General features: G+C 36.0%; 1 protein-coding gene across 2 annotated transcripts in view; it reads right to left on the bottom strand.

Moving 5' to 3' along the window:
* Positions 1-1,029: 1,029 nt before the first annotated feature.
* Positions 1,030-24,967, bottom strand: part of SACS (sacsin molecular chaperone) — a 34,375-nt gene continuing 10,437 nt past the window's right edge. Inside the window, exons 5-8 of one of the 2 annotated variants that reach the window (XM_009290244.2) lie at positions 22,282-23,764; positions 19,732-19,823; positions 17,017-17,043; positions 1,030-15,624 (exon numbers count right to left, since the gene is read on the bottom strand). In XM_009290244.2, the coding sequence (XP_009288519.1) occupies positions 4,064-15,624; positions 17,017-17,043; positions 19,732-19,823; positions 22,282-23,764 (13,163 nt within the window). In that variant the 3' untranslated portion in view covers positions 1,030-4,063. The remainder of the gene's footprint in view (positions 15,625-17,016; positions 17,044-19,731; positions 19,824-22,281; positions 23,765-24,967) is intronic. The other variant, XM_019474860.1, reaches the window with a different exon arrangement.

Raw genomic sequence — 24,967 nt, 5'->3', positions numbered from 1 at the left:
GTTGTAACTGGTTGGGATTGTTACATAGTGGAAAAGTAAAAATAGCAAAATGGTAGTAAAACTTTATTGGTGATTGTCCAAACACAACCCTCTTTGTTTCCATTTCACAGTCCTTTAGTATTGACATTTGTCTATCTTTATATAGCCTTACGCAAAAGGAAATTGCAAGAATGAACTGAAAACTGAGTTCTTGAATAAACTTTATACGTTTTTAAAAGTCTGCTTCTCCTTTGGTGTTCAAATGAAACACAGCTTAAATGAATGTTTTCATTTTTAAAATAAAATTATCTTCCCAAGACTCTAAGAATGTGAAATGTACATTATGTAAAAATATGAACGAAAATCTTGGCCCCAACTAAAAATGTACTTTCCAGAATTTAGAAAATGCTTTACAATTAGGTTTCACTGGACATCTAGAATTGTCTTCCTCTGTAGTAGATGAAAGTGCTACTGAATTAATCATCCAGAAAGCAAACCAAAGAAAGGTTAAAAAAGTTTTGATGATAAACTCATTGACAAACAAACCCCCTATGTGACAAAAATGTGTGTCTTCTTCAAATGAAAACATCTACTTTGACTGTCAAGTTTTATTATTTTTGAACTATTACTTCTGCCTGTGTTCCACAATACCAATCCAGCCATCCTCAAAGTGTTCAGATCCAGCAATAGGAAATCTCAAAGTTGGTACTACCCTCCTTTAATTGGAGCAATTACAATAGATTTTATTAAAGCCTCATTTAAAGCAATCCAAGTACCACGTGAATGCAATCCTTATATTAATAGTTCTTAAATTCTAGTTTTCAGATCACCATAGTAACTTTATTTTGATAATGACTTGAGTACAAATATTGCAAAACTGCATTTCTTTATACAACAAACCATTGCTTTTTCTTTTGGTAGTTGGCTACACAAAAATCTATTTCCTTAAAAAAAAAAAAAAAAAAGGTCTTTTTCTTGTCACTAATTGCTGAGGCAAGCAACCAGTGCTTTTTAGAATAGGTGCCAACGCCATTGTTTGAGGGGAAAACTTTCAAAGCTTCCACAAGAAGATAAATAGTAACAAACCTGCCAAGGCTTGTTACAACCGCAGCTCCTTAGATTTAGGCTACTAAATGCACAGTTAAATCAGTGTCCTGTACCACTGATCTTCGCTAAACCTCACAACTATAATACTGGGAGACAGGACTACTGAAGCTGCTTTTCCTAGACACATTACTGGTACCTGTGAAGATAACTAGGACATATACCTGGCTGAAAAGACCTTTTCTCTCATGTGAACTTGTGTAATGTGTAGAATTACTTGTAAAACGTGTTTTTGTGGAACCTACATGCTAACATTTACTTCTACTGACTCTTACTAAGGAATCGTCACATACTAACTGTTCTGAGCTTCCACGCCCAACTTAGGAGCAAATATGTTATTCTGCATTTCCCAAGGCTCACAGCTGAGCCAAAAAGCAGCATGAATTAAGCATTTTATTTATTTGTTTAAAAACATGGATTAATGGCACTTATGAAATCAGTTTCTATCACAATATGGTTTCCTGGTCTCATAAGGCCACTTTATTTAGGCCACCTGTTACAGTGAGTTAAGCAAATAAAGAAAATAAGAGACTTCAAATTGAGACACCACTCTTGCCTGTCTCTCTGCATCCATATGTAAATTTTATTGCAACTGATTGATAGTATCAACCCAGGAATAATAGAATAAGTTAATTTTTCTGTGTCATCCAGGTTTTCTTGCTGACCTTGGTTCAATATTTAAAATCACTTCAGACCATTAGCTTCCTAAGATCTGGGACCATTTTCTTTCTCACAGTGTCAGCACTCAACAATATATACAAAATTAAAATATAACAGAATAGTTTAGTAGTTCTGTGCAGCCATTTTAAAAGTTCATAAAAATATTGGGAAGGCAACATAAGTTGCTTACAAAACACAGTTATGTGCTTAAAAGATTTCCTGCCTCAAGATCTCACCTAAAAACGGGAAAGTGTTCATGTTGCTCCTGTTACTCATTTTCATCCTACCGTATGTTTTAGCTCCATTTAAACTGAAAAACACAATGAGAACTGTTTCCTTTTGTTAGTATTTTGCTAACCCTGAATACTATTCATCTGACTTAATGCACAAAGTAAGTAAGAGCCACAAAGGAATCTGTTTTAAAAACATAGGGAATTAACTAAACTGATTTGTTTCATGGCACACCAGGATTTGTGGTTTACTTACATGCTATTTATTGAAAAAAAAATCAGCAAAATGTACAATTTCTTTCAGAAAACTGCAAACATTTGTCATTGCAAGAAAAAAGCATTTTTCCTTTTTAATAATATTAAAATATTTGTACAATTATTTAGAATGAATTGAAAGGAGTGTGTATTTACCTATATAAAAGAAAGCTTGAAATAATAGGTAAATTTAGTGTACTTTATAAAACCAAAACACATCAGACTGAAATATATGTTTGCATTTTTCTTTATTAAAATTATGGCACTTAATATTTAATAGCAGAAATAATAATAGGGCTTCACAATCAGAAGCAGTATCATTTTCCAAACATCACATTTCTTCCCACTACAACTTGCAAGATTTTTCAGAAGAGAACAAGCCCTTTATCATTTTCACAAAATTGAAGAAGCCTTCATCGTGATTTTTTATTTTTGGATTACAACACTATCGCAGCTGTATCAGCCCTTCAAGCTCACTGTTGTTTATTTTCCTTTGTATTCTGTAAGTTAAATTACAGTTTCACTGTGCTGTCAAGTAAACAATTGTAAGAGCATGCCACTGGAAAAAGTTTAACATTTATGTTAAATGTGGCTGACCCAGCAAAGAAAAATCCTTCCATTTAGCATTATCCTTCCATATTTTTATTTATTTTTTTTTTTTTTTTACAAATAGCTGAAGTTGAACATATTGCATGACATTACCAAAAGTATTACAAACTATAAAAGAAAGAGTGTGAACTAAAAATCAGACTTCTCTAGGGCTGTAGTGAACAACAAAATAAAAAGAGCATTACATTGCAGCACCTTTAAACATGTAACAAAAAACAGTGCTCAGTGTACACCAAAAATGGGTTACTGAATTGTACTATTATCAATGTTTGTGGAAAAATATATATATATATGTACACACACAAAGGCACGCACACAGGAAAAAAAAAAAACTCAAGCATTTAGACATCTGAAAACTGGGCTTTGGTGTTCAAAAAAAAATCATAAAACACCATATAATAATGTTCACCAATTTTATACCATCCACATGCATTTTTCATTAAACAAAAGATGACAGGCTCTAGAAAAAAAGTAAATTAAATACTTAATTATCTCATAATAAGGTAAATGCAATCAATGCATGACATGAAGTTTCATGTTAAATCAAGTATCATTATTCAGCATTAAAATAACTACCAGTTCACAGGTACTAAAATCCTTTAAAAACGTTCACAATGTGATGCTGCAGCAAATTTATAATCAGATCCAGCTGATGAGAGTATTACTATGAGTGACACTAATGTCCATAGAACACAAAAGAATACAGAAATGCTTTGGAGCAATACCTCCAAAGTTATTTCAATTTCCATCCCACCTCCCATTTCATAGTATGTCCAGTCTTAAGATTAGTACACTGAAAACTGACATTACCGTTTCGGAAATATTATATTAAATGAAACAAAATCTAATAAGGAGTTATAATTACAGGCTTCATCTAACAGAAAGCTAAGCTTTGGTTATATAAAGTGCAGTTCAATAATATGCCAATTAATCACAATATTGTACATACAGCTAATTTTTGCAGCTCAGTTTCCTTGCAGATTTTAAAAAATATTCATGTTTTACAGTTTGCTTATACAGCAGGCTCAGTTAAAAAAAAATCCTGTTTAAATAAATGTCAATTCTACGTACTTCAGTACCATCCACCTTTGTGCACTACACTTCTGAACTGCTTGGTAATGTGTAACCTCTTGGATGTTCAGTAATCTGCACAATCGCATTTGTATCCCATCACATGAAAATACCTAAGCTCTTGACAAAACAGTTCCCTCACCTCTCCGAATCTCTTATACTTTTTGTTGTATAAAGTTTTCAAGTTTTATTATGATACAAGCAGTACATTCCATCACTCTCATAGCAACTTCTGAAGTAAACCTATCATTGGGAATCTGTGGAAAAGGAAGTAAGTCAGGATACCTAGTTTTTAAGCTATCTACCCCATAAGCTTCCAACGTCTGAACATCATTTGTAAGCCCTTCAAGTTGCTGACTATATTCCTCTATTTTTTGTGCAAGGGCTGCTGGTTTTACGTCTTTGTCTGATTTGCCCTTCACAGCATAGTCAGCTGCAATCAAGGCTAGTTTAGTAGAAAGGTAGCACTTAAAGCATACCCATTCATTGGCATTTTTATGAAGGTCATTTCTTGCAGCTGAAAAGTTAGCTCGGGCCTGCCTAAGCCATCGACGTGCCTCTACAGGATTGCCAACAGACCTGAATGTAGGTGGGACAAAAAAGCGTTGCGAGTAAGATGGCCCCGTGGAAGATGGACACTTTTCTTTATACTGTTGCCTTTCAGATTTGTGGCTTGTTGCTTCTTGATTCCATGAAGTGTAAAATCTCTGAAATGAAAATTTATCGGACTGAAATCGAGAAGCAGAGGATGAAAATGGTCTTCTTGAGGCTCTGTCCATATTTTGATCCATAAAGGCCTGTTTTTCTAGCCTGTTAATCTCATTCTGTAAATGTTTGAAAACTTCATTAGCTATATCAAGATTCTCTGCATTTTTGTCTGGATGCCATTTAAGATACAGCCTCCTAATAATCTTTTTTCTTTCAGATTCTGGAAGCTTCCAAGCCTGTTCAATCACAGATGTCACTTCTCTTAATATTTCTGGCAACAAGTTTGACTTTATCTTTTTTGGAGAGTGATGTTTTGAGGACATTGTTTTGTGGCTCTCTCTACCAGTGAAAAGAGGTGGAATTGTCCTCGGTCCGTGTGCTGGAAATTCTGTAGGACTGGTTGGGGTAGAAGGTGTGCTATCCCTGCTTTGAGAACTTTCCTCCGGTCTTGAAAATTTGTACAAGTCAAGAGAGCTCACTATTTTATATTCACTATATCCAATATCAATCTGGTAAATCTTCCCTAGAAAGCTGGGACTTTCATCATCTTCTCTTTCTACTTCTTGTACAATGATTGCGTAAGTATAAGTTGGTTGATACGATCCATATATATCACCACCTTCAGCATCAACAAGATAACCAACATATTCACCAGGATAGAATACATTCATCGGATCCATAAGAAGTGTATAGTGAATTTCAGCTGGTATAGGAGTGCCAGGTGTTGGTAGTTCAAGTTTTGATGGCTCAGAAGAGTCATACTTCACTCCTAAACTATCAAGCTTCTCACTGATCCGATAAATATCATTACAACCCAGCATGGCAATTAAATACGAGGTATCAGAAATCAGGTTGTCAGTTGCAGATTTTAAGGTCATTGCTAATGCTAACAGGAAATTTATGTCTTTGCTGTCAGAATGCTGTATGTAAAGCAGTATTACTGCATTTCCATACCTCTTCAGGAAAGCAAATGTTTCACTTTTGCTGTGGGGAATAGGAGCAAAACCTTTAACTCTTAATGTCGTTTGCAACTTCTCAAAACAGGAAACTTTCAAACCTTCTCGCAAAGCTTTGCAAAGTCTTACTGCTTTTTCTTCATTAGCTAAAAAAGCATTGTCATTTTCATGCTTCATAATCCTAATGAGTCCTGTGATGAATTGTTCTGAAGACAACAGTAACTGTAACCTTCCCTGCAAAGAACATAATGCTCCAAACTGACAAATTTTGGGAGACTCTTCATCCAACTGTTCTTCAAGAATACTGCTAAGTAAACGAGGCCTCAGTTTCTGAGGGAATAACATTATCAATTTAGTATGAAAACCATGGTCTTTGCCTAAGTAACACTGGCTAAGATCAACAAGCATTTGCACACCAATGTTACCTTGGATTCTGCTTTTGTAGTGCGGTGCATCATCAAAAACTAAGATACTAGACTTTACCAACCTCCCATCTTGACTGGGAAGGTAAAGGGCAAAATCCCTCATATTCTCAAGATCATTCCTAACTTTGACAGAATCATTCTGAAGACTTTTGAACAGGCCAGAAACTACTCTTTTAACTGTGCGCATTTCATTAGGATCCAATTGCTTTCCTTCCGAGTTCTTGAATATGCGACCTAGAACTTCAACATACTGCTTTGTTGAAATAATATCTTCAGTACCCAAATGTTTAAATAACTGATGGAAAGTACCAAGTTCTAAAGGAAGTTTGTAAAGATAAGGTTTAAAATCAGATTCATACTCAAGATTTATTACCACCTCTTCAGGCTTAAGGAGCTTCCAACCTTCTTCCACCATTACAAAAGAAACTCCTCGAAGCTGAAAGCGGAATTCCCTTTTCTCTGTACTAAGAAATTCATAAATGCTTCTTAGGACCTTGGCCCTAGTTTTCACCATGTCCTCATCTAAAGTTGTTATATTGCATATGTTCCTGCAGTTATTGATAACTTTGTCCAGGGGAGGGTCCAAATTAACGTTCAGCATCATTAAAACTTGCTCAAGTTGTTCTTGCACACCAAGACTACTTCCCTCTTGCTCTTTGATGCTTAAAGGTGTTGCTTTCTCAGGAAGAATGGGACATGAAGTCCACAGCAACTGCAACACATCAGTCTGTTTGAATTTAGGATTCACCTGTGCCCCATTGAATCGTATAAGAGGAAGCGTCCCATTAACTTCTTGATACTGAGGATGAAATCTAACAAATTCTGCTGGAGCTCGTTCAGGGCACAGAAAAGGAATTAATGACAATTCTTTCAGAAAATTTCCTGAGAAAAGGTCAGTTCTTTCTTGAAATATGTGATGAAGGAGGACATCGACAGTGTTCTGTAGTGTTTCTTTAGACCAGTTTTCTGTATTCGCTCGCATGCTGATCTCCTTAGCAAACTGTAATAACTGTTGCTGTGAAATGATGAATTTCAATCCAATATGTCGTAGAAAAGTTACCCATGATGGAAGGAATGCAGCTTGGTTTTTTGGTTTTGTAAGTTGCTCTAGTTTCTTAAAAAAATCTTGAGGTATAAAGAATTTTTCAGGAAGCATAACTTCAAACACTCTGACAGTCCTGTCATAAAAATACTTTGCAGGTTTTAATCTATTGCTTGCATCATGAATGATCAAAATGCTTTCAAGCTTTTCAAACAGCTGTTCTTTCATTTCTGAAGTTTCTTCAATGCTAGTTAGCCTATTCTTTAAGTAGATCAAGTGGTCTAATTTTGCATCATAAGACAGACTTTCAATTTTTGGCAAAAGATGTTTCAAGTACACTTCAAGATCATCCACAGAGACACAGCCAAGCACAGTATACAAATCTTTCAAATGAACCTTCTCTTCAAGAAAAGCTGATGAAGTCGACTGTGTCCACCTGTCTACTTCTACTGATGGGATGCTTTTCGTGAGGACATAACAAGTCCCATATTTTGAAATGCTGATGTATCGGCCACTAATCGATTTATAACATGGAAGAGACTTTAAAATTTTAATGTCATCTTGAGATGTCAAATTACATAAATTGCAATTAAAGTACATTAAGAGAGCCTCAAAGTCACTTTCTGCTAACTTTTCAGTCCTAAAAGTTGATGTCTGTACCATATATTGTATGGCTTTCAGAATGCTTGAAGGATTATCTATATTTGCTGTACATCCTGACAACAAAGGCAATAAAGCACTGTCTTTGGAGCAAATTTTGTTCAATGCCAGCTGAATACAGCCTGTTTTCATTAAAGCATGAAAGACTTTATCACTCTGAGTATTTGGAAAAACAGCTATATGCATAATGCTGAGGGGCAGCAAAACATCACACTCTGGCACAACAAGATGATTAGCTGAGACAGTAAACCTTACACCTGGGAGCAAAGTCCAGTCCTTCAAAGTTTCAACAACATCATTGAATTTTGCTTGCGTATCTTCTTGCTCTTCCTTAATATTTATAGACTCACTAATAAAATGCCAGGCATTTTTAAGCCAAGATTCACTTGCAAAGTTTTCCTTCCATTTCATACAATTTCTAGTTTTATATTCTCTAGGCAACACAGATGATAACAATTCAGCAAAACTTGTAATATCAAAGACTTTCGCTACTTCACTGCTAAGTAAAATATTGTTGTATCTCAAATACAATGTGTTCATAAAGAGATCCTTGCGAGATGGAATCAGTTCATGGTATGTTGTTAAGAACTTCGGTCGCTTTGAATCAAAAATTTGCAAAACATTGTCAAGAGTAATAAGGAGTGGCAAGCCCTCAATTTGGATTTCATTTTCTTCTGCATCTTTAAAACAATAGTCAACGAGAAGTTTGAGACTATGGAAGAGTTTCAAATTTGTCTGCTGAAGACGGCAAGGTAACTTTCCAATGTGGCAATTAGAGTCTGGAAAAGAAAACGTCATCAAAAATAATCGGACATCAGCAGGTGTCACGTAGGTGACAGGAATATCTGCATCTACCAAACAGTGGTAAAGATTTGCAGTTTCATCACAGTTATATACCAAATTAAATCCAATTTCTAAGAGTAAATGCTTGAGTCTGTAAACATTTTCAGCCACTGTCTTCCGCGTTGTGATATTGTATTCTGTATTCTTAAGATGTTGCAGTTCATCTTGTAGTAAATTGTCAAAGAATGGCCTGCCTTTGTTCACAGTAGACATGTTAACCCATGTGATGATAACAGCAGAATGCAAATCAGAACCATCGATATTTGGAGCTCGCATAACAGGTAAAAGACGCTTCAAATCTTCATAAATGCAACTGTAAACTGCTTTCACTAAACAATACCAATCTGGCTGAATATCAAGTCTATTAACTGGAAAAAAGGATAAAAATTTTTTTAAAGTGTCTTTCACAACATGAATGGGTGTGTTTTGCAGCACTGATACTGTAGGATCAGTGCCTGGAAAATACCGTTTCTTCAGCTGAATCAGCAGTTCAACATAAGCTGGTGCTATCAGCGCTGTCATCAGACTGCTATTCCAGTCACTTCTTACTCCAACACCATTATCATCACGCCATAGATTTCTTCTTGCAGAATCCAGAGCAAAGTGTCCATTCACATGAAAAGGTAACCCAGTTTCTAAAGATAACGGTAAGAAACAGAATGCTCTGTGGGGTTTTTTGTAATTATGAGTAATGCAAGCTGCTACCCCGCCACGTGGAAAAAGAGTAATGTCCTCATTCTTGTGGGCTGAAACCACACTTTTGGATACCTTTTCCATAGCAGAGAAGCCTGACCTGTTACAAATTAACCAAGTTGTAAGATTTCCTTCTGAGTCTTCAGTATCCATTGTGTAAGTAATCTGTTGCACAGGTATTTCACTTAGCTGCTTTTTTTTAGTTACACTGTCAATTACAGATGCATGGAATTGCTTTCGTTTCAGTCTGTCTCCGTCAGTGATTTTGCCTTGTACAGAATACAACACATTCAGTGCTCCTGTTGTTTTTTCTATCTCACAAATAGAAATTTTTTCCATATGGTTCAAAAACATTAAGAGTTCTGCTCCATCTGTACGCAGCTTATCTAAAAGATTTTGGACCATTCTATCCGAGCACGGAACTGAGGAAATTTCTGATACTTTTGCCATTTCTCCATTTCGAAGAGGAAACCTAAACATTGTGCAATTATCCAGTTTAAAGTGATTTCCTAAGAAGAGATCCAGTACATCTGAGAACTGTGTTCTGAAATCTGCATCTAAATCTCTAAACATGCGGCCAGGACTCGTTGATGTTGAACCTGGTGCATATCTAGCATGAGGATCAAAAATACAAAGTATATCATTGCCAGATATGAAAGAAGGGCAATCAGTAATGTGATAAACAGAATTGAAACCTATACCATATTGTCCAGTTTTACAGGGATTTCCTACTTTTGTACCTTTTCCAAGGTTCTGGATTCCTCGAATATCATCTTCTGTAAAAGGCTGATTGTTGTAAACACACAGTGCTGGTCCTTGAAGTGGTGCCCATTTCTCATCAAATATTCTATCGGCTGGATGCTGTCTAGGATCAAACACAAAACAGATCTCTGTAGCTTTTGCATCATCTGCATTCTGAAGGAGCTCTTTCAGCATTTCTTTTTCTGAAGGGTAGGCATTAAGAATGCTTTTAATTCTACTTGTCAATTTTTCTTTCTGGCCAAATTCTGTTCCAAGGGTAGTAAAACAGATATTGGATGCATATCTTTCCAAAGCTTTATGGCGTTTTGGTATTGCTCCAAGCTTTACTGCAACTTCTCTTGGAATATCACCATGACAATATTTAACAGTTGTGTCTTTAACTTTAATCCATGGACAGTCATTGTAACACAAAGATTTTGCAGGCAGAAGTGCAAGACGAGTATCGGGTAACAAAATCTCGCCATACTTTTTCTCACAAAATTCCTGCTTCTTCTCTCTAATGAGGCCCCATATTCCTTCACTAATTATTCGCCTGCAAAGCTGAAAGTTGTCTTCTGTTAGTTGTTTGGTCCCTCTTTCCTGATTTATTAATTCCAGAACTACAGCAAAATCTTCAACTGTAAAAGCCTGTCTTACACCCACACTTTCAAATAGCTCACGGAAACTATTTTTATATTTATTAGGCAACTGATAGAGATAGGGTGCTGCTTCAAAATTCAAATGAAAAGACACTTTTGTTGGATCAACATACATGTTCTCAACCAGAATAAAACTACAGTTTTTCAGTTCTTCAATTATTATAGCTTTTGTTGATTCGTTCTGTAACATTGCTTCATGTAGATATTTGTAACAAGCATTAGTGATATTTTCTTGATATAACGTGATTCCATCAAATGACTTTGCAACTTCTTCTAACTGATTTATGACCAAATTAACAGCTGGTTTCTTCAGTAAACCCAAAAATTCTTTGACAGCTAATGACAAGGCACCACAACCTTTAAAGGAGTGGGAATTTTCATTAAGAATTGGTTGTATTAGGCAAACTATATCTTGATGATCAGGAGTGAAAAGATCAGTTGCTGAAAACATTGCTTCAGGCTGAAAATCACTGCCTTTCCAGTGCAGTGAGAAGCCTGCTGGTTTGCTAAGGAAAGGAAGGAAAGGGATGGTTTGACATTTTGCAGCAAATTCTTTAGCTCTAGGGTCCCTAGATTTTAGTTTTTCATCAATAAGACTCAATATAATACTGCTTCTGAGACAAGCTGCAGCATGATCAATCTTGTTAATTTCAGCTACTGACTCTGCACGTTCTATCAGATCTTCCCATAAAATATCGTCTTTAGCCATTCCCAACTGAACAAGTTTAACCAAAATAACTGGGTTAAGATAATCCTGAGTGGTGCCATAAGGAAATCTTCCATCTTCAGCATCATATAACTTTGCAACTCTTCCTTCAGGATGGATCAGTCTTGATGGTGTAACTAATGGATGTCCATCCAATGAACAGGGAATACATGGAGCAACACGAAGAATTCCTGAGAACTCCTCAACTTTTTCATTGAGAACATAACGCATCAAAGGATCACGCAGCTCTGCATCAATCTCCTGAACATTAGGGAAAAATACCTCAGAAAAGAACTGTTTCTCAGAGAAAGTGTTCTCCAATAATATGTATTTGCATCCTGCTTCTTCAAATCCTGTCTTTACCCAGGAGGGGAGATCTACAGCACACAGATTTTTGGAACCAGTTTTTTTAAGGTACTTCAGAAAGATCTTAAAGGCTGACGGTCCAACATCTGGTCGTTTCAGTATAGAGTCATCTAAAAACCTTACATTCTTCATGGAAACCCAAGAGAAACCATCAGAAAACACTTTGATCCCTTCTTTGCTTTTCATATGAGCTATGTCTTCATAAAACCCTTGACAAATAACAGAAAAATCATCATGAACTGAATCAGGATCTGGCCACACTGCACAGTAACTGTAGTCAACTAGCTCACCATTGATTGCCATATCACGTAGAACACAAAGTGCTTCTATGTAGGCTTTTACAATAACGTGCCTCATGAATACTGTATTCCATCTCCCTTTCGTGTCCGTTTTCCAGATCTCTTTCCGATTTGAAGTAACTGCAAAGCAGCCATTTATATGAAGAGGTAAGCCTGTTTTTATTCGTAGAGGTAAATAGCAGAATACTTCACCTATGTTGTTGCAGTTAGGTTTCACAATCCACTTTTGATCCTGGGTTTCAGACAGCAACACTCCTACTCCACCACAGGGAACAAGACCTAGTCTTCGTCCACTTTCATGTAATGAAAATTTCAGAGCATCTCCAGTGTCCATGCAAGAACATAGAAGCCATGTTGTTGAATCTACTGTTTTCTGTGGCAATTCATCAGCTGATCTTTTTATCTGTCCTGATTTAGCCATTTCAAAGAAAGAAGCTGGATCGTCTTCCGTACCTCTGAAAAGTGGAGACTGTAAATCAGCAATCCGCCTAAATACATGGTGAAATTCTTCTACTACTATCTGTAAGATACATGAGGACTTCGGTGTTTCAGTGGGAAGCTTTTTATTACTGCTGCTGCAGACCTTCATGAGTTTAGCTGCCTCCTTTAACACACTTACATTTGGTGCAGTCAAGGCTTTGGAAGAACACAGATTTTTTTTGATAGTGACAACATCTTGTGCCACCCCAGGATCATCTGCCTCAATTTTCAAGTATTTCAAAACCATTGAATTTACACTCTGAGCAAATATTATCAGTCTATGACCACAAATGCTAAATTCATCCACAAGAGAGTAAATGTCTGCTGTATTGTAACATGCACTGCTGACTTCACTCACTTTAGCTTCCTGCTGAGTTCTAAAGGACAGCCTGAAAAGCGTTCCTTTGTAACTGTAAGGAGATTCTACAGTTAGTGGTAGCTGGCAACCAAAAACTCCTATAAATGGCTTAAACTGATTGGGAAATTTTCGCAGCCTCTTCTGTTGTTTACTCCAGTTGATTTTGATCCCAGGGTTAGATTTATCTCTAATATGCTTACTGATATGGTTAACATTTGGATCAAACATAATCATGAACTCGCGGCTCAAAATAATAGGAACATCAGTGATATGATAAACAGAATTGAATCCCAGTCCAAATTTTCCCACTTTGTCAACTTCACTCCTTTTCAAAGACTCTCCTAAGCGAGTTATATTTAGGAAATCAGAGTCAGAAAATTCAGAATTATTGAATGACCACAAAGCTGGACCATGACATGCTGCCATTCCTGGATCCAGAAGATTCTCTCTTATATCCATATTTCTTCTCATGTCAATCAGGAAATTACATTCCGTTGCATTAGCATCATCAGCATTTTGAAGAAGCTCTTTAAAGATATCTGAAATGGAAGGGTATTCTTCCAAAATGTTTTTAATTCTTACAGTCAGAGGCTCTCTTTGCCCAGATTGCTCAAATCCCATATTTTCTGGATTAATCAATCTTGTGCTAAGGCATGGGACATTTAACCACTCAGCAGTTTTCATTGGTATGTCTTCATGCACCAAAATTATTGGTTCAACAGAATCTTCAAGCAAATCATTTAAGTCATCAACTTTGATATCACAATAACAGCACTCATGAATTGGCCTCATTGCAAGTTTATAAGGAAGTTTGCCACTGTATAGTGGCATGGGTGTATGCAGACTTGCAGGAATCTGATTGCTGTACAGCCATCTTATGATGCTCAACATAATGTGAAGATTTTGTTTACTCTCTTGTTCTGAGAGAGACTGCTCACTTTTTAGATATATTTTCTGAATGACCATAGAAACATGGTCTGGTGTTAACTGCTCAATTGAACCACAACATTTAAACAACTGGTGAAACTTCGCCATAGTTTTTGGCACATAATGTAGATAAGGCTGAAGATCAAGATCAGGTACTGACTTTATTACTGCTTGTGTGAGGGAACAAAATGTTTTACCTGTCCAAACCCAGGGAAATTTCAGGGCTTTAAAAGCTTCTTTGCCTTCTTCTAGATGATCATGCATAAATCCATAGATCTCAAGCAAGATATGCTGAAATTGATAATAGTCCTCATCACTGAAGGTTTTAGAACTGTGCCAATCGACCACCACCTTGAAATGCTTTAAGACTGCTTTTATGCTGGGCTTGGTGGGGATGCCAAGTGCTTTTTCTATATCCAACAGCACATTTTCCACAAGAGGAACTGAAGAACCAACTAAAATTGCATGAGATATATCACACATTTCTGGTGGAGAACACAGATTACAATGATCTCCTTTCCAAACTAAGGATCCTGGATAATTTGGAGGTCTTTCCTTACATGCAGGAATCCATTTTATTTTTTTCAGCGCAGCTTTTGTTTCAGATGAGTGAAGCAGTGTATGGTTTTTGTTCAAAATCATCAAGAGAGTTCTAGCTTTTTTTAACAGTAAATCATGATTGGTATTAGAGTTAACATGCAAACTTTCAACTTTATTTGCCACTCTCATAATATCACTTTCCTCAAGATTGGCCTCATTTTTTAAGCCTATTTGTCTCAGAGAATGAAGAATATCTGAAGAGGTAAAAATAACAGGGGGGAAGCAAATTTCCTCCTCAGCATAAAACAAATTTTGCAGAAGTTCTACCTCAGGATCAAAGAGTTCATTTGCTGACATTATCTTTTCCTGGGAAATCATAATAAACTTTAGTGATGTCAGCCAATCTATCACATCTGTATTCTCATTTTTCAGAAAAGTCAGATTTTCAAGAACCCATTGCATTATCTGTGTTGTTTCATTGTACGAATAAAAGTCACTTCTAATGTCTTGTATAACAAACTTCAAGCAATCTGTGCTCTTTAGCTGTTCTATTTTCAGCAGGTTAGCTAAGCGAATAGTAGCTTCATCACTGCTGTCAATTATTGGAATAGAAAATCTTAGACCAGGAGGAATTTTGGCAGTGTGGTGTAAGACCTTACTACCTTTTAGGCCAGTAAAAACAGGGACACTTTCATCAGATGATTTTTCAATTTTTTTAAATATTAGCAATTCCTGAATAATTCTTCTCTCTTTTTCGTTTGCATCAGTTAAACTAGCTAAGAATGCCCTAAGAGCATCTTTATGCGTTGACGGGAATGATGCAACCTGACTGCATAGTTTCTGTAAGGACATTTTTTCCATTATTTGTAAAACAGCACTTGGTAATGGTGGATGCACGTATTTTTTTATGAGTGGATGTTGGATAGAAATATCCAGCTTCTTAAGTACAACTCCACCAACCTTCTGAATAATATCAGCCAAGTATTCCGGGAGCTGAGTCTCAGATTCGTCTTCCAGAATGATAGGTGATGGGTTCCTAAATCTAACCAGTTCCACTAATGTTTGGTTTTCCTCCAGCAGTGTCTTGGGGATAAGCGGCATGTCATCAAACACACTCAAGTCATCAGAAAAATGTATATATAGGTTCTTCCAGACCATCTTAAGCCAGGAAACTGATGGGTGATTTTTGTCTTCCAAACCTGGATACCACTGTACCACCACGTCTCTGCCAGGCCACACGCTATTCATAACTTCTTTAATGAGCCGGGCAAATCTTTCTGGGTTCAGAAGCTGCAGCTGAGTGCACGGTCTTACTGAAATGATAGCAAAAGGGCAAAGCTATGAAAATCACAGAGCAGAGTTACATAACGAAGTGCTTTTGGTTGTTAGGGGGGGAAAGAAAAAATAAAAATTAAAAATCTAACTTGTGCCCTGCCTTTTCATTTTGTGGAAAAAAATGTTAAATAGAACTGCAGACGCCAGCTCCCCTTGCTTTTAGGAGTTAATTAAAAGAGACTACATTCCGTATTAGTATAAAAATAAAAACAAATTGAAAACAATCAATAAGTTATCTCATTTGTTAGTTTGACGCAAGAGTTCTCAGGCATACATAGCAGCTACGGATTTACAATCAAAGTAGAAGCTTCAAACAATTTTTTTTTGTTTGGTTGATTCTTTACACTACTTATTTGGCTAGCGGTAAATAAGAATCTAATCCATTATTTATTTGTCTATAATTACAAAGATTAAATTAGCTTTGAAAGATTATTTATTAGATATAGCAAAGCGCGGCTCAGGTGCAGATGATCTTACACTAAAACTGACAAAAAGCAAAACTCAGTTGTGCAAGGAGTGCTGAAACAAAGTTTAGATGTATATGCTTTTATTCTTATTATCAAAGCCCTCACTAAAAGAAATATATGTTAACACTCATGTCTTAATTATCATTAAGACAGCTTATACTTAAAAATTACAGAATGTCTGAGGGTAAGAAAATGGTACAGAATATAAAAATACCACTACTTCCCAACGACATCAAAAACATTGACAGAAATGGAAGCAAGGCATCTATTTGAATTTCAGATCTTTCTTCCATCTAGATAGCACTGCCATTTCCTTAAAAGCAACAGTCCAATTAAAGATACTATCTACTGTCCCTGCTCTGCTGGTAATCGGTAGTAAGGCATCCTTCAAAAAAAAATTTTTCCTTTCACTTCATGCTTACAGAACTATGCATTCTGTTAGTTCTATTGAACAGAAAACACAAGTAAACGCAGCAGCCTTGTGAAAGTGAGAAATACTGTCAGCAGTGAGCCAGCAAGATAAGAATCTACTTAAAAGCTAAGCTTAAATCCCACTGTTTGAACACAGACCTTTAGAAATACTGTTTTCAAATCTATACATGTGATCTTAAAATACTAGAAATCTTCCTGCATGGGAATTTATTAAAAAATATATAATACACCAATGAAAATATTGATCATTTCTGTGTAACATAACTACAAGGTTTTCTTCACCAATATGCATTTCCCCTCAACTGTATTTAGAACTCTTTTCATAATTATCTTTGGTAGCTATCTTTTGGCAGCTCTATTTGGCAAGTGTTGTTTACAAGAAAGCTGGGGTAATGAGAATAGCTAATCACCAAATTCACACAAATATCAAGCTTCAATCCAAACCAGTACATCTTCAGTTAATAACCATACCTGAAAATCCCCAGAGAAGTTGTTGGGCTAGAATATAATCAAATCCATTTTTAGAAAACAGCTTGTGGGTTACACATTGACACACTAAATATAGAAACAGTTATTAACTAGAAAAATACAGTACACATTTTAGGAGAGAAAAGTAATATCTGGTTGTCTTTGTACAACACAATAAAGAAAACTGCATCCCATTTTCTCAAAGAAGTAATACAAGAAAGTTTCTATTTCTGCAACTGTATCAGAATCTCTCTCTGATAAGAATTTTACTTACATAGCTGTAGAATTCTGACAAGGCAGGTTTTGAAACCTGCCAAAACCCCCTCTAATACTTATTATTTATAATAATGTACAACATTTATGGTACTGCAGTTGTACTTTACAATTATGCAAAATCTTAGAATAAAGAATAATTTAGGAGGAGGTAGAATGAAGAGAAAAGTAGGCACTACGATCTTGCAAAGGATTATCTAAGAGTCCTTAAGGATTTCTGAAAGATTTAAAAGAATTATACTTGTCATACTCATTTACAAAAATATATTCTTCTAATCAATGAGAGGCATACTATCAACCAAGAACAAGTCCCTAGAAAAATGTCATTCAAAGAAACTGCCGGAGAAAGAAAAAAGACAGAAGCAAGACCTTAAATGTGACCAAAAAAATCTTCCCAGGAACTAAAAAGACTAGACAGACTTTGTGGCAACTCAGAGACCAAGCCTGGAAGTGAAGGAATGTCCTAGAAGAACTCAGCAAGTGATTGCTTTGTGAAGTCAGACTTCATTTTAGTCACCTCTGCTTTTTCTGTTTAAGATGTATTCAAGCATATAGTCTGTCAAACCTGTATTTTGTTTTGGTTGTTTTGCTCTGTTTTTTAATTTAAGCATGGTTTTGGACTGCTTTGTGACATTCACTTGGAGGAAACTGTCTAAGACAACACATCTCAGAAGTCAAGTTAAGGTATCATCACAAGGAACTGGCATTCTTCAAAGCTAACATTCCTGTCTTCCATACAATTTTTCATCCATCTAATCTCACTGTGGCTGTCTTGATCCCTATATATTTCTGTTCTTTTAAAGTCCCAGCAATTACTACTAGAGTAAACAGTAGTTCTTTATGGTTCTATCCCAGATTAAGAATATTCACTGTTTGGATACACAATTTAAGTCGTCACTACTTTCAACAGTTTATAGTCTGTATTAAAACAAAACAAAATAAATTAAAAACAGTACTGGGGGAATTAACAGTAAAAACAATTAAAACAAGCATATTCTACTGCAACAATAGACACAACACTCATCATATAATATGCCCACAAGGCTTTGACAATTCTGCTTTTCAGAACAAAGTTTTGCTTTATAGTAGTTTCAGACTTGCTGTTCTTCATATCCAATGAAAGTCCCAACACTGATTTTGTATCTTCTATACAATTTATATTATTTTAAATATTTAAACTGTTTATTCTGTGCAATAAGTCACTCCCAATTCTTTCAATCTTTTCATAGATGCATTGCCATACTTCAAAAATTTATCATCTTAGCCTCAGAATTATCTTATTTTTCTATTATTTTTGATAATGAAGCAATGATCAAACCATGGAGAAATGAGTAGGTTTCCAACTGAACAGGAAGAATGATAAACAGATATTATATAAAGGATTGAAGAGGAAAAAAGGTCAGAACACAGACTGAAGAAATAGAGACTGTGACTGAATAACTGAAGACCATGATAAAGGGTATCAAAAAAAGCAAATCAAGACAGTAATTTATAGTATTCTATGTCTGGTTAAAATGTCTTCAGTCTAAAAAAGAATTCTAATAAATTGAGCAATTTAAAAAAGAGAGACAAGGATCTTTTTCTGAAAAGCACATTTTCTAGACATAGAAGAGTAAAATAGCTCACCATATACTCACACTATTTAAAAATAAGCTGAAGGACTTATTTGAAAATTGCGTTTACATGAAATGACTTCTGAGACTCAGACTTCAAATTTACCAATCAAATGCATAATGAAATGCAAGGGTGAAAAGGTAAATATAGACAAACTCCAAGTAGAAAAAGAGGCAAAAAAATTTAATTGTGAAGGCAGTTAAACATAAAAGCATCTTATCTACAGATGAAGCAAACTTCTTCACCAAGTCTTTGATTGGAAGTATTTCAATAGGTCCACACTGACACAACCATAAGCTATGAATTAAGACTCAGGGAACACTTGATGAAATTATATGGTCTACAGTATGGTTGAGGCTAGATGCTTAAGCTAGTTTCGTCTCGTTTTAAAAAAAGGCACTGATGTGATCACTTGCAATTGTGAGATAAGAGATGATCCACAATACCAAAACTATGACACAGCTATTGCATATGCAATATACTACAAACACAAAATAGTATTCAGACTGTCTTAAGTAGAGGAATACTGTTTGCACAAAATTACTGAACCTTGAATACATGCTTTACTGAGTGAATATCTATGCTTTTATTGTAAATTTTCATCCTTCTTCCCTTGCCTTTGCCTTTTTGTTCATTTATAATTTTCATTTGTGTGTGTCATTTCCAATTCAAACAAGATAGTCTATCATATCTTAATTTTTTTTTTTAGATAACCAACTTATTTATGTGAACTCCATTTCAAAAAAGACATTGCTTTAAACTTGGGTTTAGAACTAGTCTGTTCAACCATCAGCAATCTGTTTCACTATATGAGAATACAAAAGACATTACCTCGGCTTTTGGCAGCTTCTTTCAAAGCAGCTAGAACCTCAGGCTTCAGGTCATCAGAAAGTAACCTTCCTTCCAGGCCAGGAAAGAGTGATCTAAACATACCATAAAAAAACAAACAAACAAAAAAAAAAACCCCAAAACACACTTCAGCAAAGCATCTAATTCATTTATGTTGCTGCACAGAAATTACCAGCATGGTAATCATCATGGTAAGACAGTCACATGCAAAGCAATCGCTTACATATGAAGAACTGGGCTTTCAGCGGGCGTTTTCTTATAAATGAGAAAATCATACATTTAGAAGCAGAGAGTAGTAAAAACCCAATTTTTTCCAACTACTCTTGTTTTCAGAACAGATCTAAGCAAGTTTTCTCTTGATAGAAAAACTGGGATTAGACAATTGTCATCTATTTGTATTCTAACCAAAAAAAAAAAAAAACACCACGTAAAATCGCACCTACTATTCTATGTCTCTTGAAGATTCTATTTGAAAGCATACAAAAAATACAAGATGTAATTCTAGGACTTCACATAGATCTGTGGATTCCAGAAGATCTGCAGACAGTGGTTATGACTATTGTAGCCAAGAGTCAGTCTGATCCTGCCCTTCCCTCCCCTTCCTTTACGTTAGCTCTTAAAATCAAACAGTTTTTTAGGGCTTTGGTCTTCCTGAAATAAAAAATAACTATCCAGTTTAATTCTGACAGCAGGTATGTCAATTATACATAAACCAACACAGAATCTTTCTTGTTCTTCCACAGGTGTTAACAGAGAGAAATTCATAAGAGTTTATTTCAGCTTTTTAAGCAGGCTCCATATTTGAATACGCAAAGAGCCAAACTTAAGTTGAAAGTGTTTTAAAACATCTAGCATAAGTCATTTACCATATTTATAAGATCAAAATTAAAAATAATTACTGTAGGCAAGAATAAAGGCAAATAAAGCAATACTATTTCAAATTTCTGTATTATCATAGCTAGCAAGTAGATTTATGCCTCGTATAACATGCTTTTGTATCAGTTTTACAAGACTAACTAAAAAGATATGGTGGTATCATTAAGTTCCCAAAGAAGTATCTTATGACTAGTCTGAAGCAGGGCTGTAAGGAAGATTTGTTAGTCTCATCATAGGAATGTTTTCTGTATTAGTATACTGGCTTAACTTCTGGAAGGAGAAACAAAGTGAAAGAATAACAAAAGATAAATCATCTCACAACAGATGCTGGAGAAATTTTTTTTATTATTCTTTAAAAGAAGACACTAGAATCACAGGCTCTGACTAGTGTTAATCCCCTGATAAATAACCTGAATTGTCTAGAACAAGAAAGATCATGGGTTTAGAATATAATAGAAAAAGAACAGCAGCAGACTTGAAAAAAGCAAACTCCCCTCAAGCAACATGGGATGACCAGTTACCTGCATCCAACTGCTTTTCTTGAAGATGTGTTGTCTATAAATATATTCAAACCACAATTTACATAAGGACCTTACTTGAAGCACTTTTTACCTTAGTATCTATATTGGCACGCTCCAACCCACTTCTACTTCCCATATAAATGGTTCATAGGGCACTAAAAGCAGCAAAGCAAATGTTAAATGTCACATTCTCTCAAGCTGAGGATCTGAAAATTAGTGGAACTCTGAGGGAAAGGAGAAGGAGGGGTGGTTGTGAACATACGTACAGGTAACACTTCGTAAGGAGGAACAGCTACAGGTAAGACATCTGGTGTGTCTGAGTGACTTCAGGCAGTACCTTAAGAGATTACTTGGAGAAGGGTCCAGATTTAACACATCTTTTATACATGCATAATCCAGTACAGACATAAAAAGCAGTAGTCATGCTTTCCCCCCAGTGATCCCAAGGGCAATTATTCCAGCTAGCCTGCTTTCCTATCCCCTCCCCAGGAACAGTGCCAGCTTTTTTGGCAGATGAAATGTGAACCAAATTGGAACATTGATGGAGCTGGGAAATAAGCAGGGGAAAAAATTAATTGGAGAGGGACTGGAAAGATCAAAGGGAGAACAGATGTAGAAGACAAACCCACTACTTTCCATGGTAGTATCTGCTTACTTCCTGAAACCAGTAAGTGGTTAGTACTAAGCCGTTCACTGAAAGTAAGAGTGTTCTGTTACAAAAAAAAAAAAAGCATGAAGTAACCTCAAGCTTTAAGTTTAAAAAAAAATGCTTTTATCATTACCTAATTTAATGTACTTCCTAGTATGCATGTTTCTAACCTCCTCTTATATATAATTCTCAGAAGAAAGCTAATTTGAAATATATCCTGAGGCATTCCCCTAAAGCCTAGATCACATGATTCTTTTTATAAAGTTATAATGGCAAGTAGCTGTCAAACTTTTCAAATGAGACATATGCACACAAACATGTACATGTATACAGAAAACTGGCTTCTATCTATACATTATTTCATTACATTACAGGCTGCTGCATATCATCTTGTTTGCTGATAAGCAAATAACAGTCTGAAGCTCTGCTTTAAAACTTAAACTAAAAAAAAGAAAAAAAAAACAGTATTTAAAATATTAAGTATACCTGGGATATTCTTCTGAGGTTATGTAAACTACATCTTGTTCTGACACAGATGAGGAAAAAGGAGTAAAATTTCCATTCTGTAATGGCAAAAGCTCCAAACCAATCAGTTCACTGTAGACTCCATCAGAAAGCACAAATTCTAGAAGATGAAGCTTTTCTTCAGCAGGTCCACTGTGTCCATATTTCCTTAGTACTTGCCGTACTACAGCAGGAGTCACTTTTTTCACAGCTTTAGCAGTAGAAATAGTAAGATACACTGCACTAGCAATATTTGCTGGTACCTTGGCAATCTGCTTCCCTGAATTCTGGAGGTAGTTGAGAACAGACTGTGTGTACTCCAAACTCTCATCCATTTCAGAAAAGTGCACCTGTTCCACCTTTATCCACTGATTACTCACTGAGTAAATAACTGTATGCTGGAGCAGCTCTTTAAAGAGAGGTACTACAATTGGTTTCCAGGGTACCCTGATTTTGTTCTCATCAGGCCATAACCTATAAATTCTTTCAGCTGACAATGGAAAATCCGAATTCTTCTCAGTCTCCATTCGTTTGATAGCTTCCAAAATAAGGGTGGTATATGCCTTTGGCACTATATTTACCACAAGAATATCATTCCACAAAGCTGCTGGATCTCTCCATTGATCCAGCTCTCGCCATTTGATACTCCTCCTATTGTCTGTGAGACCAAAGAAACCACTAACATGAACTGGGAGTCCAGTTTTGCTTTCTTCACCTGGAGGCAAAGGCAGAAAACAAAATGCTCTTCCTGAAAAATCTGCTACAGCTCCTTTTTCCTCCCCATTAGTTGGTAAAGACATAGCTATTCCAATAGTAGGAACAAATTTCAAGTCATCAGCTAAACAATCCAGTTCAGTACACATTCCTCGACCACCTACACAATTGCATACTAACCAAGATGTTTTCTGTGCGTCCTTAACACTCTCATCCTCTACAACTATATTTACATGGTATGTCACACATGTTATGCTATTGCTTGGAACTCCCTTACAATACTGATTTATTGCAGTTCCTAAGATTTTGATAGAATTGGGTCTTTCATGTTTCAAGGCCTTGTTCTCACTAGCAGTTACTCTAAAAATCAGTCTCTCGGTTCCATCAGCTTCCCTAACATGCAATGAAACATCCTGAACACTCTTCAAGAAGAGCAATACTGTGTCTGCATCTGCTCTGAAGGATTCAAACAGCTCCAAAACCTTCTGTTTGTCGTAAACATTGCTGCTCAGTTGGGAAGGCTGCAGGCGAAGTGGGAAACGAAAAAACGTACCAGGAAAGTTTCCATTCTTAAAGGTTTCCTTAGTGCTGCCAAATACACCAATGAATGGTGCAAACTGGTCTGTAAGTTCATTGATTTCTTTGCTATCTTCTTTTAGATTCCAACACTGGCCTGATTCATGAGGTCCAAAAAGGGTTTGATGGGGATCAAGCATTCCAATCTGGTCACCACTGAAAATACTAGGGACATCTGTATACATAAAAAACAACAACTATTAATAATCCTAACACAACATACTTTTCAAATACAGTCTTAAGGAACAAATTTAAAAAGGGCAAGAAAAACAAATGTTATAAAACTGCAATGAACCTAGTATAATTCTGATAACATATAATTCAGTACTTATTGAAAGGAAGAAACATGCACACCCCTATTCTGCAATTAAATACATAAATAGTCATTCAACTATTTGAATTTTAGCAAACAGTGAGCAACAAAAAGTATAATTTTTTTCAGCTCTATACTTTTATCTTTCCAATATTTTCAGAAAAAAAACAATTTCATTTACTAAAGATGTATTCCATTACATTCATACTTTGTAGATCTTGAAGGCTTGCAAACAGTAATCTTGTACATTTAAAAGCACAACTTCCCAGAATTATCAAACCACTGAATGTACTAAGCAAGCTTTTATTCATGCTCTACTAGGTAAAATATTTGGAAAAAAAACATCCTGTGTCTTACAAGTTCACTTCACAAGTTAAAAATGTTATTTCAGCAAAAATCTGCCTCTTATCCTGTACTATTATAACTACTATGTAGACTGTAAGCACTATTTACGCTATATGCTTAGAATCATAGAAACATTTAGGTTGGAAAGGACCTTTAAGATCATCGAGTCCAACCATTAACCTAGCACTGTCAAGTCCACCACTGAACCATGTCCCTAAGCACCTCATCTACACGTCTTTTAAATACCTCCAGGGATGGTGACTTCACCCCTTCCCTGGGCAGCCTGTTCCAATGCTTGACAACCCTTTCAGTAAGACATTTTTCTTCATGTCCAATCTAAACCTCCCCTGGTGCAACTTGAGGCCATTTCCTCTCGTCCTATCGCTAGTTACTTGGGAGAAGGGACTGACACCCACCTCGCTACAACCTCGCTAGTTGTAGAGCATGATAAGGTCTGCAAAGTTACTGAGGGTGCACTCTATCCCCTCGTCCAGATCATTGATAAAGATATTAAACAGAACTGGCCCCAGTACTGAGTCCTGGGGAACACCACTTGTGACCGGCTGCCAACTGGATTTAACTCCATTCACCACAACTCTTTGGGCTCGGCCATCCAGCCAGTTTTTTTACCCAGCGAAGCATATGCCTGTCCAAGCCATGAGCAGCCAGTTTCTCCAGGAGAATGCTGTGGGAAATGGTGTCAAAGGCTTTACTGAAGTC

The sequence above is a fragment of the Aptenodytes forsteri genome, unplaced genomic scaffold (assembly GCF_000699145.1).
Source record: "Aptenodytes forsteri isolate BGI_AS27 unplaced genomic scaffold, ASM69914v1 Scaffold155, whole genome shotgun sequence".
NCBI lineage: Eukaryota > Metazoa > Chordata > Aves > Sphenisciformes > Spheniscidae > Aptenodytes > Aptenodytes forsteri.
The sequence above is the reverse complement of the archived record's forward strand: the minus strand, read 5'-3'. Positions and strand labels throughout refer to the sequence as shown.